The 16,543-nt window shown below is 45.0% G+C and overlaps 1 protein-coding gene across 1 annotated transcript; it reads left to right on the top strand.

The window, feature by feature from the left end:
* The first annotated feature begins 14,541 nt into the window (after positions 1-14,541).
* LOC124705328 lies at positions 14,542-16,030 on the top strand. Its single transcript, XM_047237066.1, has 3 exons — positions 14,542-15,021; positions 15,526-15,616; positions 15,696-16,030. Exons 1-3 carry the CDS (start codon positions 14,870-14,872, stop codon positions 15,804-15,806), a joined length of 354 nt encoding a protein of 117 aa, XP_047093022.1. The 5' UTR covers positions 14,542-14,869; the 3' UTR covers positions 15,807-16,030.
* The last annotated feature ends 513 nt before the right edge of the window (positions 16,031-16,543 follow it).

Genomic DNA, 16,543 nt, shown 5'->3' on the forward strand with positions numbered 1-16,543 from the left:
AGGATTGAGATTAACAAATTTGGTTTCCAACAAGCGAACTAAATGCGCAGCAGCAATTTCATAAGTAGGCGCAAGGTCTACCAAGTGTCTATCTTCAAAATTTTCAATGTTACTAACATGGTTGAAGAATTCTTCTATGTTATTTCTCCCAACTATAGACCCACGTCCTACCGGTATGTCTTTTGTGGTAAAATTAAAAGGAAACATGATGAAATAAGTAAAGTAAATGCTAGTAACTAATTTTTTTTGTGTTTTCAATATAGCAAACAAGATAGCAAATAAAGTAAAACTAGCAACTAATTTTTTTGTATTTTGATTTAGTGCAGCAAACAAAGTAGTAAATAAAACTAAGCAAGACAAAAAACAAAGTAAAGAGATTGAGAAGTGGAGACTCCCCTTGCAGCGTGTCTTGATCTCCCCGGCAACGGCGCCGTGAAAATATGCTTGATGGCGTGTATTTCACACGTTCGTTGGGCAACCCCAAGAGGAAGGTATGATGAGCACAAGCAGCAAGTTTTCCCTCGAAAGAAACCAAGGTTTATCGAACCAGGAGGAGCCAAGAAGCACGTTGAAGGTTGATGGCGGCGGGATGTAGTGCGGCGCAACACCGCGAGATTCCGGCGCCAACGTGGAACCCGCACAACACAACCAAAGTACTTTGCCCCAACGAAACAAGGTGAGGTTGTCAATCTCACCGGCTTGCTGTAACAAAGGATTAACCGTATTGTGTGGAAGATGATTGTTTGCAGAGAAAACAGTAAAAACAAGTATTGCGATGAGATTGTATTTCAAGTAAAGAGAATTGGACCGGGGTCCACGAGTTCACTAGAGGTGTCTCTCCCATAAGACGAACAGCATGTTGGGTGAACAAATTACGATTGGGCAATTGACAAATAAAGAGAGCATGACAATGCACATACATATCATGATGAGTATAGTGAGATTTAATTGGGCATTACGACAAAGTACATAGACCGCCATCCAACCGCATCTATGCCTAAAAAGTCCACCTTCAGAGTTATCATCCGAACCCCTCCAGTATTAAGTTGCAAAGCAACGTGACAATTGCATTAAGTATGGTGCGTAATGTAATCAACAACTACATCCTTAGACATAGCATCAATGTTTTATCCCTAGTGGCAACAAGCACAACACAACCTTAGAACTTTCGTCACTATCCCGGTGTCAATGCGGCATGAACCCACTATCGAGCATAAGTACTCCCTCTTGGAGTTAAAAGTAAAAACTTGGCCAGAGCCTCTACTAGAAACGGAGAGCATGCAAGATCATAAACAACACATAAGCATAACTTTGATAATCAACATAACAAGTATTCTCTATTCATCGGATCCCAACAAACGCAACATATAGAATTACGAGATAGATGATCTTGATCATGATAGGCAGCTCACAAGATCCGACAATGATAGCACAATGGGGAGAAGACAACCATCTAGCTACTGCTATGGACCCATAGTCCAGGGGTAGACTACTCACTCATCACTCCGGAGGCGACCATGGCGGTGTAGAGTCCTCCGGGAGATGATTCCCCTCTCCGGCAGGGTGCCGGAGGCGATCTCCCAGGATCCCCCGAGATGGGATCGGCGGCGACGGCGTCTCGGAATGTTTTCCGTATCGTGGCTCTCGGTACTGGGGGTTTCGTCACGGAGGCTTTAAGTAGGCGGAAGGGCAAGTCGAGAGGGGGCACAGGGGCCCCAGATGACAGGGCGGCGCGGCCAAGGGGGGCCGCGCCGCCCTAGGGTTTGGCTCCCCTGTGGCCCCACTTCGTTTCGTCTTCGGACTTCGGAAGCTTCGTGAGAAAATAGGCCTCTGGGCTTTTATTTCGTCCAATTCCGAGAATATTTCTTTACTAGGATTTCTGAAACCAAAAACGACAGAAAACAAGCAACCGGCACTTCGGCATCTTGTTAATAGGTTAGTTCCAGAAAATGCACGAATATGACATAAAGTGTGCATAAAACATGTAGATAACATCAATAATGTGGCATGGAACACAAGAAATTATCGATACGTTGGAGACGTATCAATACGTCTCCGACGTATCGATAATTTCTTATGTTCCATGCCACATTATTGATGATATCTACATGTTTTATGCATACTTTATGTCATATTTATGCATTTTCCGGCACTAACCTATTAACGAGATGCCGAAGAGCCGCTTGTTGTTTTCTCGCGTTTTTGGTTTCAGAAATCCTAGTAAGGAAATATTCTCGGAATTGGACGAAATCAACGCCCAGGGGCCTATTTTGCCACGAAGCTTCCAGAAGACCGAGGGATAGACGAAGTGGGGCCACGAGGTGGCGACACAGCAGGGCGGCGCGGCCTGGGCCCTGGCCGCGCGGCCATGTTGTGTGGGCCCCTCGCGTCGCCTCTTGACCTGCCCTTCCGCCTACTTAAAGCCTCCATCGCGAAACCCCCAGTACCGAGAGCCACGATACGGAAAACCTTCCAGAGACGCCGCCGCCGCCAATCCCATCTCGGGGATTCAGGAGATCGCCTCCGGCACCCTGCCGGAGAGGGGAATCATCTCCCGGAGGACTCTTCACCGCCATGGTCGCCTCCGGAGTGATGAGTGAGTAGTTCACTGATACGTCTCCGACGTATCGATAATTTCTTATGTTCTATGCCATACTATTGATGATACCTACATGTTTTATGCACACTTTATGTCATATTCGTGCATTTTCTGGAACTAACCTATTAACAAGATGCCGAAGTGCCAGTCCTCGTTTTCTGCTGTTTTTGGTTTCAGTAAATCCTAGTAACGAAATATTCTCGGAATTGGACGAAACAAAGACCCAGGGGCCTATTTTTCCACGGAGCTTCCGGAAGACCGAAGAACATACGGAGTGGGGCCACGAGGTGGCGACACCACATGGCGGCGCGGCCAAGGGGGCCCGCGCCGCCCTATGGTGTGGGCCCCTCTTCTGGCCCCCGACTCTGCCCTTCCGCCTACTTAAAGCCTCCGTCGCGAAACCCCTGAGGCGAAAAACCACGATACGGAAAACCTTACTGAGACACCGCCGCCGCCGATCCCATCTCGGGGGATTCTGGAGATCTCCTCCGGCACCCTGCCGGAGAGGGGATTCATCTCCCGGAGGACTCTACACCGCCATGGTCGCCTCCGGAGTGATGAGTGAGTAGTTCACCCCTGGACTATGGGTCCATATCAGTAGCTAGATGGTTTTCTTCTCCTCATTGTGCTTCATTGTTGGATCTTGTGAGCTGCCTAACATGATCAAGATCATCTATCTGTAATACTATATGTTGTGTTTGTCGGGATCCGATGGATAGAGAATACCATGTCATGTTAATTATCAAGTTATTTCATATGTGTTGTTTATGATCTTGCATGCTCTCCGTTACTAGTAGAGGCTCGGCCAAGTTTTTACTCTTAACTCCAAGAGGGATTATTTATGCTCGATAGTGGGTTCATGCCCGCATTGACACCGGGACGAGTGACGAAAGTTCTAAGGTTGTGTTGTGCTCGTTGCCACTAGGGATAAAACAATGGCGCTATGTCCGAGGATGTAGTTGTTGATTACATTACGCACCATACTTAATGCAATTGTCCGTTGTTAGCAACTTAATACCGGAGGGGTTCGGATGATAACCTGAAGGTGGACTTTTTAGGCATAGATGCAGTTGGATGGCGGTCTATGTACTTTGTCGTAATGCCCAATTAAATCTCACTATACTTATCATGTCATGTATGTGCATTGTTAGGCCCTCTCTATTTGTCAATTGCCCGACTGTAATTTGTTCACCCAACATGCTTTTATCTTATGGGAGAGACACCTCTAGTGAACTGTGGACCCCGGTCCATTCTTTTAATACTGAAATACAAATCTGCTGCAATACTTGTTTTATCTGTTTTCTCTCGCAAATAATCATCTTCCACACAATACGGTTAATCCTTTGTTACAGACAAGTCGGTGAGATTGACAACCTCATCTGTTTCGTTGGGGCAAAGTACTTTGGTTGTGTTGTGCAGGTTCCACGTTGGCGCCGGAATCTCCGGTGTTGCGCCGCACTACATCCCGCCGCCATCAACCTTCAACGTGCTTCTTGACTCCCTACTGGTTCGATTAAACCTTGGTTTCTTATCGGGGAAACTTGCCGTTGTGCGCATCACACCTTCCTCTTGGGGTTCCCAACGGACGTGTCAACTACACGCATCAAGCAAATTTCTGGCGCCGTTGCCGGGGAGATCAAGACACGCTGCAAGGGGAGTCTCCACTTCCCAATCTCTTTACTTTGTTTTTGTCTTGCTTTATTTTATTTACTACTTTGTTTGCTGCATTATATCAAAACACAAAAAAAAAATTAGTTGCTAGTTTTACTTTATTTACTGTCTTGCACTCTATATCAAAAACACAAAAAAATTAGTTACTTGCATTTACTTTATTTAGTTTGCTTTATTGTCTTGCACTCTATATTAAAAATACAAAAAATATTTAGTTACTTTTGTTACCATGTCTAGCTCTGAACCTGTTACTTCTTCGCCTGAAGAATTAGTCTTCACTTTTGAACAAGGGGATGAGGAGAGTTTTAAGGATGCTTGGTCTAGAATTTTTACTTCTTATCGTAAAACTGAACCTCAAATGACTCTAAGTTTGCTCCTTAGTAATTTTTATTTTGGTCTTATGGTTCGCTATAGATATGCTTTGGATACTTTAGTGGGAGGAGATTTCCTCCATTGCAATGGGGATCAAGCTTTTAATGCCATAAAGAAATTGGTTGCATCACATGATTCAGCTAATAACTTTGATTCAGCCCTCACTAGCATATATAGTAGATTAAACAATCTCGAGATAAGTACATCTCGCCCTGGATGATAACTATTGCCACGTTCGTAATCGTCTTGAACAAGTTTTAGTGAACTCTAAACTTTCATTGTGGGATCCTACTGTTAAAATTGTTATCGGTGATCGAACTCTTCATGCCTACTCGTGATATTATGTATGAATTTTGCCTTATGCCCGAAAGCATTTATAAATCTTTGAAACTTTGGGGAGTCGATGAAGGAGGAGAAGAAATAACTCTCATTGATAACTCTATTATAATTCCTAAGGGAATAGCCGCAGGTGTGCATACAACCATTCTTGGAAGAACAATATCCATTGATTATCTTGTTATCGAAACAGGAAAAATCATACTCGGGAGATCCCTGTTGAAACTATTGGGAGCAGTTATTGATGTGGGAGAAGGCACTCTGAAATTCACCTCTATACCAGGGGGAAATCATATATTTCCTAAACCAAAGGGAAAGAAAAACAATAAGAAAGGTAAGGGTAAAGCCCAAGGTAAGGTTGACACACCATCTCTTGATAATACTTGATACACACTTTCGCGCCTAGCTGAAAGGCGTTAAAGAAAGCGCTTATGGGAGACAACCCATGTTTTTACTCCAGTATTTTTGTTTTATATTTGTGTCTTGGAAGTTGTTTACTACTGTAGCAACCTCTCCTTATCTTAGTTTTATGTTTTGTTGTGCCAAGTAAAGTCTTTGATAGAAAAGTAAGTACTAGATTTGGATTACTGCGCAGTTCCAGATTTCTTCGCTGTCACGAATCTGGGTCTATCTCCCTGTAGGTAGCTCATAAAATTAAGCCAATTTACGAGCATGATCCTCAGATATGTACGCAACTTTCATTCAATTTGAGCATTTTCGTTTGAGCAAGTCTGGTGGCCTAATAAAATCCATCTTTACGGACTGTTCTGTTTTGACAGATTCTGTCTTTTATTTCGCATTGCCTCTTTTGCTATGTTGGATGAATTTCTTTGATCCATTAATGTCCAGTAGCTTTATACAATGTCCAGAAGTGTTAAGAATGATTGTGTCACCTCTGAACATGTGAATTTTTATTATGCACTAACTCTCTAATGAGTTGTTTCGAGTTTGGTGTGGAGGAAGTTTTCAAGGATCAAGAGAGGAGTATGATGCAATATGATCAAGGAGAGTGAAAGCTCTAAGCTTGGGGATGCCCCGGTGGTTCACCCCTGCATATTATAAGAAGACTCAAGCGTCTAAGCTTGGGGATGCCCAAGGCATCCCCTTCTTCATCGACAACATTATCGGGTTCCTCCCCCGAAACTACATTTTTATTCCGTCACATCTTATGTACTTTGCTTGGAGCGTCGGTTTGTTTTTGTTTTTGTTTTGTTTGAATAAAATGGATCCTAGCATTCACTTTATGGGAGAGAGACACGCTCCGCTGTAGCATATGGACAAATATGTCCTTAGGCTCTACTCATAGTATTCATGGCGAAGTTTCTTCTTCGTTAAATTGTTATATGGTTGGAATTGGAAAATGCTACATGTAGTAACTCTAAAATGTCTTGGATAATTTGATACTTGGCAATTGTTGTGCTCATGTTTAAGCTCTTGCATCATATACTTTGCACCCATTAATGAAGAAATACTTAGAGCTTGCTAATTTGGTTTGCATATTTGGTTTCTCTAGAGTCTAGATAACATCTAGTATTGAGTTTTGAACAACAAGGAAGACGGTATGGAGTCTTATAATGTTTACCATATGTCTTTTATGTGAGTTTTGCTGTACCGTTCATCCTTGTGTTTGTTTCAAATAACCTTGCTAGCCTAAACCTTGTATCAAGAGGGAATACTTCTCATGCATCCAAAATACTTGAGCCAACCACTATGCCATTTGTGTCCACCATACCTACCTACTACATGGTATTTATCCGCCATTCCAAATTAAATTGCTTGAGTGCTACCTTTAAAATTCCATCATTCACCTTTGCAATATATAGCTCATGGGACAAATAGCTTAAAAACTATTGTAGTATTGAATATGTACTTATGCACTTTATCTCTTATTAAGTTGCTTGTTGTGCGATAACCATGTTTCGGGGACGCCATCAACTATTCTTTGTTGGATATCATGTGAGTTGCTATGCATGTCCGTCTTGTCTGAAGCAAGAGAGATCTACCACCTTCATGGTTGGAGCATGCATATTGTTAGAGAAGAACTTTGGGCCGCTAACTAAAGCCATGATTCATGGTGGAAGTTTCAGTTTGGACATATATCCTCAATCTCATATGAGAATAATAATTGTTGCCACATGCTTATGCATTAAAGAGGAGTCCATTATCTGTTGTCCATGTTGTCCCGGTATGGATGTCTAAGTTGAGAATAATCAAAAGCGAGAAATCCAAAATGCGAGCTTTCTCCTTAGACCTTTGTACAGAGCGGCATGGAGGTACCCCATTGTGACACTTGGTCAAAACATGTGCATTGCAAAGATCCGGTAGTCCAAGTTAATTAGGACAAGGTGCGGGCACTATTAGTATACTATGCATGAGACTTGCAACTTGTAAGATATAATGTACATAACTCATATGCTTTATTACTACCGTTGACAAAATTGTTTCATGTTTTCAAAATAAAAGCTCTAGCACAAATATAGCAATCGATGCTTTCCTCTTTGAAGGACCATTCTCTTTACTTTTATGTTGAGTCAGTTCACCTATATCTCTCCACCTCAAGAAGCAAACACTTGTGTGAACTGTGCATTGATTCCTACATACTTGCATATTGTACTTGTTATATTACTCTATGTTGACAATTATCCATGAGATATACATGTTACAAGTTGAAAGCAACCGCTGAAACTTAATTTTCCTTTGTGTTGCTTCAATACCTTTACTTTGATTTATTGCTTTATGAGTTAACTCTTATGCAAGACTTATTAATACTTGTCTTGAAGTACTTTTCATGAAAAGTCTTTGCTTTATGATTCACTTGTTTACTCATGTCATTACCATTGTTTTGATCGCTGCATCCACTACATATGTTTACAAATAGTATGATCAAGGTTATGATGGCATATCACTTCAGAAATTATCTTTGTTATCGTTTTACCTCGCTCTGGACGAGCGGAACTAAGCTTGGGGATGCTTGATACGTCTCCGACGTATCGATAATTTCTTATGTTCTATGCCATATTATTGATGATACCTACATGTTTTATGCACACTTTATGTCATATTCGTGCATTTTCTCGGAACTAACCTATTAACAAGATGCCGAAGTGCCGGTTCTGTTTCGCTGTTTTTGGTTTCGTAAATCCTAGTAACGAAATATTCTCGGAATTGGACGAAACAAAGACCCAGGGGCCTATTTTTCCACGGAGCTTCCAGAAGACCGAAGAACATACGGAGTGGGGCCACGAGGTGGCAACACCACATGGCGGCGCGGCCAAGGGGGGCCCGCGCCGCCCTATGGTGTGGGCCCCTCGTCAGGCCCCCGACTCTGCCCTTCCGCCTACTTAAAGCCTCCGTCGCGAAACCCCTGAGGCGGAAAAACCACGATACGGAAAACCTTATCGAGACGCCGCCGCCGCCGATCCCATCTCGGGGATTCGGAGATCTCCTCCGGCACCCCGCCGGAGAGGGGATTCATCTCCCGGAGGACTCTACACCGCCATGGTCGCTCTCGGAGTGATGAGTGAGTAGTTCACCCCTGGACTATGGGTCCATAGCAGTAGCTAGATGGTTGTCTTCTCCTCATTGTGCTTCATTGTTGGATCTTGTGAGCTGCCTAACATGATCAAGATCATCTATCCGTAATACTCTATGTTGTGTTTGTCGGGATCCGATGGATAGAGAATACCATGTCATGTTAATTATCAAGTTATTTCATATGTGTTGTTTATGATCTTGCATGCTCTCCGTTACTAGTAGAGGCTCTGGCCAAGTTTTTACTCTTAACTCCGAGAGGGAGTATTTATGCTCGATAGTGGGTTCATGCCTGCATTGACACCTGGGACAAGTGATGAAAGTTCTAAGGTTGTGTTGTGTCTGTTGCCACTAGGGATAAAACATTGGCGCTATGTCCGAGGATGTAGTTGTTGATTACATTACGCACCATACTTAATGCAATTGTCCGTTGTTAGCAACTTAATATCGGAGGGGTTCGGATGATAACCTGAAGGTGGACTTTTTAGGCATAGATGCAGTTGGATGGCGGTCTATGTACTTTGTCGTAATGCCCAATTAAATCTCACTATACTTATCATGTCATGTATGTGCATTGTTATGCCCTCTCTATTTGTCAATTGCCCGACCGTAATTTGTTCACCCAACATGCTTTTATCTTATGGGAGAGACACCTCTAGTGAACTCGTGGACCCCGGTCCATTCTTTTAATACTGAAATACAAATCTGTCGCAATACCTGTTTTATCGTTTTCTCTGCAAACAATCATCTTCCACACAATACGGTTAATCCTTTGTTACAGCAAGCCGGTGAGATTGACAACCTCACTGTTTCGTTGGGGCAAAGTACTTTGGTTGTGTTGTGCAGGTTCCACGTTGGCGCCGGAATCTCCGGTGTTGCGCCGCACTACATCCCGCCGCCATCAACCTTCAACGTGCTTCTTGACTCCTACTGGTTCGATTAAACCTTGGTTTCTTACTGAGGGAAACTTGCCGCTGTGCGCATCACACCTTCCTCTTGGGGTTCCCAACGGACGTGTCAACTACACGCATCATTCACCCCTAGACTATGGATCCATAGCAGTAGCTAGATGGTCGTCTTCTCCTTATGTGCTTCATTGTCGGATCTTGTGAGCTGCCTAACATGATCAAGATCATCTATCTGTAATGCTATATGTTGTGTTTGTTGGGATCCGATGGATAGAGAATACTATGTTATGTTGATTATCAATCTATTACCTATGTGTTGTTTATGATCTTGCATGCTCTCCGTTATTAGTAGAGGCTCGGCCAAGTTTTTACTCTTAACTCCAAGAGGGAGTATTTATGCTCGATAGTGGGTTCATGCCTCCATTAAATCTGGGACAGTGACAGAAAGTTCTAAGGTTGTGGATGTGCTGTTGCCACTAGGGATAACACATTGATGCTATGTCCGAGGATGTAGTTATTGATTACATTACGCACCATACTTAATGCAATTGTCTGTTGTTTGCAACTTAATACTGGAAGGGGTTCGGATGATAACCTGAAGTTGGACTTTTTAGGCATAGATGCATGCTGGATAGCGGTCTATGTACTTTGTCGTAATGCCCAATTAAATCTCACTATACTCATCATATCATGTATGTGCATGGTCATGCTCTCTCTATTTGTCAATTGCCCAACTGTAATTTGTTCACCCAACATGCTATTTATCTTATGGGAGAGACACCTCTAGTGAACTCGTGGACCCCGGTCCTATTCTTTACATCGAATACAATCTGCTCGCAATACTTGTTCTACTGTTTTCTCGCAAACAATCATCATCCACACTATACATCTAATCCTTTGTTACAGCAAGCCGGTGAGATTGACAACCTCACCGTTACGTTGGGGCAAAGTACTTTAGTTGTGTTGTGCAGGTTCCACGTTGGCGCCGGAATCCCTGGTGTTGCGCCGCACTACATCCCGCCGCCATCAACCTTCGACGTGCTTCTTGGCTCCTCCTGGTTCGATAAACCTTTGTTTCTTTCTGAGGGAAAACTTGCTACTGTACGCATCACACCTTCCTCTCGGGGTTCCCAACGGACGTGTCGATTGCACGCATCAGTCAGCGGTGGAGATTTTGTCAAGGAGGTGCGCGAGTATGTCCGGCGAAAGTGAATCATTGATCCACCCTTGAACAAACTGATCCCGAGCAGCCCAAGTTGCATAGTCAGGATTTGGTACTGTGATCTTCTTCCCATCTGAATCCGTGGCATCTAGGGTTTTATCCGGGGCGGCGTCAGAGCCATCAAGGAGGCCAAACGCGAGAGCACACCGCAGGCGAGGAAACACCAGGGCTTTCCAGAACAGCATGTTGTCGCGCTTGAGCTTCAGCGACGGCGACGGTCCCAGGTTGGTGGCAAGTGACGCCATTGACGAGGACGAAGACATAGCTTGACAGGGACTACTGAGATCGTGGCGAAGGTACGTCGTGTCGTGTCGTAGATCCGGCGGCGGCCCGAAGAGGACGGCGGCGGCAGATCGTGGTCGTCGTGTCGTGTCGTGGATGCGGCGGCGGCCCGAAGAGGACGGCGGCGGCAGATCGTGGTCGTGGTCTTTGGCGGCGGCCCGGAGTGGACGGCGGCAATTGTATCTGCGACGGCGGCCCGGAGAGGACGGTGGCGGCAGGGGTCGTGATCTTTTTCTTGGTCGTAGGAGCGGCGTGCGGCGGCGGCCCGAGGTGGACGGCGGCGGCAGGCGGCGGTGGCGGCTAGGTCACGGAGAGGACCTGCTCTGATACCATATGGAAGTTTGTGGCGGAAAAGATGGGCTCGTTGGAGCCATCGGGTACTTGTTATATTGGGTTGGAAAAGCCCCATCCGTGGCTTACAATGAATATACGTAGAGGGGTAGGGTACTACCCTATACCCAATACATATACATGTTACAATGTCAACAAACATTTCGCTGGGTCGTTTTGCAAAAGAACCAAGGGAAGTGGCCGCACATCACAACAAGTTCAATCTTGTCCCTTGTTGACACATCCCACGGTTACAATTAGCACGGTGCAGCGGGAGTACTCCTCAGCAGGGCCAGGGTGTACAGGGATACGTTCTGAGCTTTGATGCATGACCCTGCCAAGCGAAGTCCGCCAGTGGAGGGATTGGCATTGTTCTTCGTAATCAAGGTGTCATTTTCTTGTTTTTTGTCAACAAATTCTACTGCTGTCTGCAGAAGTAACAGAAGCAGATACAAACTCTGGCTCCTCTGGAAGGAGCTCGCCTTATACTAAACCTGCCTGCTCAAGCTTAGCTGAATCCTGCCGTTGCTCTTCTGAATGAATTCCCAGTGCCTCCAATGCCTACTATGTACAGCTAGAATTGAACAATACATAATGTGGCACCGAAAACCGCCTGGCTACTAACGGACCTTGATCCCTTTGGTATCATCTTCATCCTTTATATAGAATAAGTTGATCTACAAATTCCATGATACATGCTTTGGCCCACGTGAAACTTTTCCTACTTTTTTTAAATGCAATTGAACCAAATTGAACAAACTTGGGAAGTACTTGACTTCATACCCCTCCTCTATAAGTACCTAAATTTCCTTCAAGTCTCAGTTATGATATTTTCTCTGGATTTAAAACTCACAATACTATCGATTTCCTTTTGTTCACATTAGTGATCACATGGCATATATTTGTACCATTAGGGTCTCGACTTCATATCCTCTCAAGCATGCTATTTGTACTATTTTGTGTCATATATTTCAGACGATATGTCTTAACAATTGTAGTGTAAAGAAACAATCGAACACCTTATCTGACCTGGAGGCGTAGGTCTCATACGTCTAACTTGCGGACTTAATTTGGAGGAGCGCTTTTACGGTGATTGGCATGGAACTTAGGTTCCGTCTAATTAAATCTAGGTTCCATCTAATCTATTTTTTCGTGACCGTTGATTAAATCGATGCTAAATTTTATGTAACTTCTATAATGCTACGACAGTTCTAAATGAACGCTTTAGAAACTAACTTATCAGAGAACCAACCTGTGGTTGGATGGTTAGGAGGGCAGTGGCACCCCCAGTCCACCAGAGTTCAAATCCCAGATTTGACACTTTGGTGTTTCATAAAGGCGGAATATTCTTCAGTGGGAGGCGACGTTCCCGTCGACAGCCGAGGCGCTCGTGGTGACTTCGTCAATCTCAAGACACTGCCGGATCAGTTCTTCAACGCAGTCTATTGGAGGTGCTCATAGGGGTAGGGTGTGCGTGTGTGCGTTCATAGGGGTGAGTGTGTGCGCGTATGTATGAGCGTCTTTGATTGTACTGTGTTTCGCAAAAAAAAAAACTAACTTATCAAATTAGAATGAGTTAAGTCCATTTTAAACCTTGTACTTGTAGGCCATAGCTAAATCAAACCCCAAACTTACAATCCCTGAAATTAGCACACTCAACTTAGCAATCCCAGTCTAATTCCAACCTTTGATCCGTTTTAGTAGAAATTTGCAGACGTGGCTAGTCAGACCCTGGGATTGTTGACTTGAGCGGGCCCACTGCCAGGTTGGGCTCGACCGGCTCGCTGAGGAATGAGGGTTCTAGTTGGACCGCATAATTTGGGGAAAGAGGATTCACGAGAGCAGAGGAGAGCGGGCGGCGGCGGCAGCCGGAGGGCCGTCTACACCAGCTGGAGTACGCGATGGAGGGGATCAGTAACGCCGGCTCGACCCTCGATCGGCATCCTCGCGGCGGATGGCGTGGTCCTCGTCAACACCGCTCACCTCCACACCCATCTTTACCTGCTCGCCTACCAGGAGCCCATCGTCGTCTAGCTAGCAGCTCGTCGGGGCCAACAGCCAAGCCTCCCAATCCATGCTCTAGAAGGACTAGCGGCCGCGGCGGCATCACCCGCGAGGATGCCGTTTCCCTCGCTCTCAAGGTCCTCAGCACAAGACCATGGAGGCATGGACTCCACCTGCCTGACGGCCGAGCTGGCCGAGGTGATCCAGCAGCCGGGCACTGGGGAGGTGCAGTACCAGCTGTGCTCCCTCCACGCGATGGACAAGCTGCTTGACAAGGCCTGGCTTGCACAGCCTGCGCCCGAGGCATGATCTACAGATCTTGTTCGCTACAGTTTTTTCTCAGGTTTGGATTCGTCAGCACAGATGATCAATGCAATGCAAGCTCAGCTTGTACAAAATGCGATCGTTTTTCCTTGTCGTCACGATCTAAACCGGCGGCAGCGTTCATCTGCTCATGTACGTAGTGACTGGGCTGCTAGGACAGGGCGGCGAAAGAGACTTAACCAAAGCCTCAAACTAACCGATCCCAGCCACCTTTTTTTTTTCACATCGCCAATCCGCGTTTGGAATGGACCAAAGGTTGGAATTAGACTGGGTTTGCTAATTTGAGTGTGCTAACTTCAGGGATTGTAAGTTTGGGGTTTGATTTAGCTATGGTCTACAAGTACAAGGTTTAAAATGGACTTAACTCAGTTAGAATCAAAGAAAAAACAAAAGCTCATCAACCAAATCAGAATAGACTCCTCTGTACACGACTCGTCTAGGCCTTCTTTACACCAGCGGTCGACGCCGGCGCCGCCGCCCCTCCCCACGTCGCGGGGATGGCTGGAGGTCACAGTCCCGTCCTCTCCGTCGCAGTTACCGCCCCCTCCCTCCATCGCAGGGATCGAGTGGAGAGTCACGGCTCCGTCATCTCTGTCGCAGCCCCCCTCCCCTCCATCACGGGGATCGCCGGCAGAATCACTGACCCGTCCCCTCCGTCGCTGGGGGATCGGCCGGAGTGTCGCTGGGATCGCCGGGAGCATCCAGCCCCTACCCCTACCCCCTACCTGACGAGCGCCGCCCGAGGTCACGGCGGACGCGTCTCTGCCTCCTCGTCCACCTCGCGCCCTTCGATCGCCTGGAGATGGTTCTTCATCTGCAAGATCCCAACCCGAATTTTCTCCTCCTTGGCCCAGTCTGGTGTAACGCCCCCGCTCTCCTCAACGGCGGGATCAGACCTCCAGCCTCAACAGTGGGATCCGAGTGGGCGGCCACCGCCATGCTCACCTGCGGGATTGGACACCGTCGCCTCAACACTGAAGGTCAGACTAGTGTGTGAACTTTGTTAGAGTCAAATTCAGTTTTTTTGTACGTCCGTCAGTCTCGTGTCTGCAACATGGATGAGTCAAATTCAGTGTTTCGAGTTTCTATCTCCTAGTGCCTAATCAAGGTGCCCCTGTCAAAAGAAGTAGAATAGAGCTGTATTTCTACATCGCAAATCACAAATGCATCTGTATCACTGTATGCACCTGCTAGCTTATGGTGTTCCCAAATCATACTGCTCTGAAATATCACATTCAGTTTCAGATATATCATTAACCTGCATACCAGCGAAAATATGTTATTTGCAGTATGCACACTACAATGGCCTTGGGCAGTAAATATATCGGCACTCGCATGAAATGGGTCAACTGTGAAGACCAGACATACAGCGGATCTGCAGTTCAGATGTATGGCAAATGTAATCTTCCAAAATTGCAGATCATGATTTGTGACCTGATACGGTACCTTCTATTCTCTTCCGTGTCAAAAGGAAAACCATGATGCATCAGATAGTATCAACTGTAATTCATCCTAGTTTGATAATTGGAGGAGTAATAGATATGCAGGAGAGAACCGGACTACAATCATTTTGTCAAAAGAAAAATTGACATTAGCAATGGCAAGTACCTACAAACAAATAAATTTGATCGTCGAGCTATTGTGTCTCAGATTTTTAATACTCGGCGCTATTATGTGATCACTGAGCTATTATGTCTTACATATGGGTTAGCATTTCAAGTGTGACAATTGAGCTATTATGTCTCACATTTTTAATACTCCAGAGTTTTTTTTGAACTTTAATACTCAGAGTTTTTGGTGCGTCATAAAAGAAATAAATTTGCTGGAGCATGTTCTTGCTCACACAGATTTCAATTGTTGGATCCTACATCTTAGACAAATATGCTTATGACTATGCATGTATTCTACTTTAGATATGTTGCAATGAAGATTTTCATCTTATACAGGCCAGCGATGGTGGGAACCAGGGACTCGTCTTCCAGATTCCAGCAGCAGCTGGCGGTCGTGACGGCCGGTGCTCGGATGCCCCATCATCAGGTTTGGCTCAGCTCCCACCTGAAACCGTACTGTTCATGCTAGTAGTTTGACCTGCTTGTTGCTATTTCTGCGGAGCCAGTTTGGATTCAATGGTCATGTCAGCCCGCAGCATTACGCTGCTATGGCACATGGGGTTGATTCCTACGACTTGGCGGCTGGTCATCTGGTACAAGGTGGATCCACTCACTAGATGTTGTTTCATTAAGCAAGATGACACTCACGATCTCAACTCAAGTAGCTGCGGATAGTGATGCTTATTGCTTTCTTCATTTTTTTTCTTAAATTTTTTCCTTCCCCTATATAAGGTGGGTCTTGATGTTGTACAAATGAAATTAATGTACAGTGTGTGAATATAACTTTGGCATTTGCAGTGTTGTTCTCCTACTTGTGACATTTGGTTTCAGCAACTAAAACACGAACAGATCATCCAGTTTTGAGAACAAGCCAAATGAACGAGACTTATAATACTATGTGATAACTGAACTTTCAGGTCGTCAGAACGAATATCAGTTCCCAACATCGTGGAAATACCATGTTACATGAGCTTCTTTTAGATAGTAGCATTCTGGACCAAGCCATGTAAGAGGATTAGAAAGATCAGAGAAATAGCATATCCTCAAAGGCTACCTTGTAAGGTGCAAAATCTGGGACAGTGAGTCTTGATGAGTATGCAATCTAGGTCAGAGTAGTAGCTAGCTGTGTTATGCTTGCTCTTGTTCGAATCCTGTCTGGCAAAGGAATTTTTGTCATACAAGAAGCCTTGATGGATCTACTCGTCAATGAAACCTGATGGTTCTACTCATAGAAGAAGCCTGATTTTCTTTGCTTTAGTACTTGGTTGTGTTACAAGCTAGGCATCTTATACATGCATACCAGCACTTCCAAATCACCAGAAAACATGAATAATACAAGAGAAAATGTCACAAA

This window comes from Lolium rigidum, chromosome 4 (assembly GCF_022539505.1).
Source record: "Lolium rigidum isolate FL_2022 chromosome 4, APGP_CSIRO_Lrig_0.1, whole genome shotgun sequence".
Lineage (NCBI taxonomy): Eukaryota > Viridiplantae > Streptophyta > Magnoliopsida > Poales > Poaceae > Lolium > Lolium rigidum.

Excerpts from the sequence above, each read along its gene's own strand:
- LOC124705328 (XM_047237066.1), top strand. The coding sequence starts at position 14,870 with ATGCACACTACAATGGCCTTGGGCAGTAAATATATCGGCACTCGCATG. Across the intron at positions 15,022-15,525 it reads ATGATTTGTGACCTGATACG|GCCAGCGATGGTGGGAACCA; the intron begins GTACCTTCTATT and ends CATCTTATACAG. Across the intron at positions 15,617-15,695 it reads CTCGGATGCCCCATCATCAG|TTTGGATTCAATGGTCATGT; the intron begins GTTTGGCTCAGC and ends CTGCGGAGCCAG.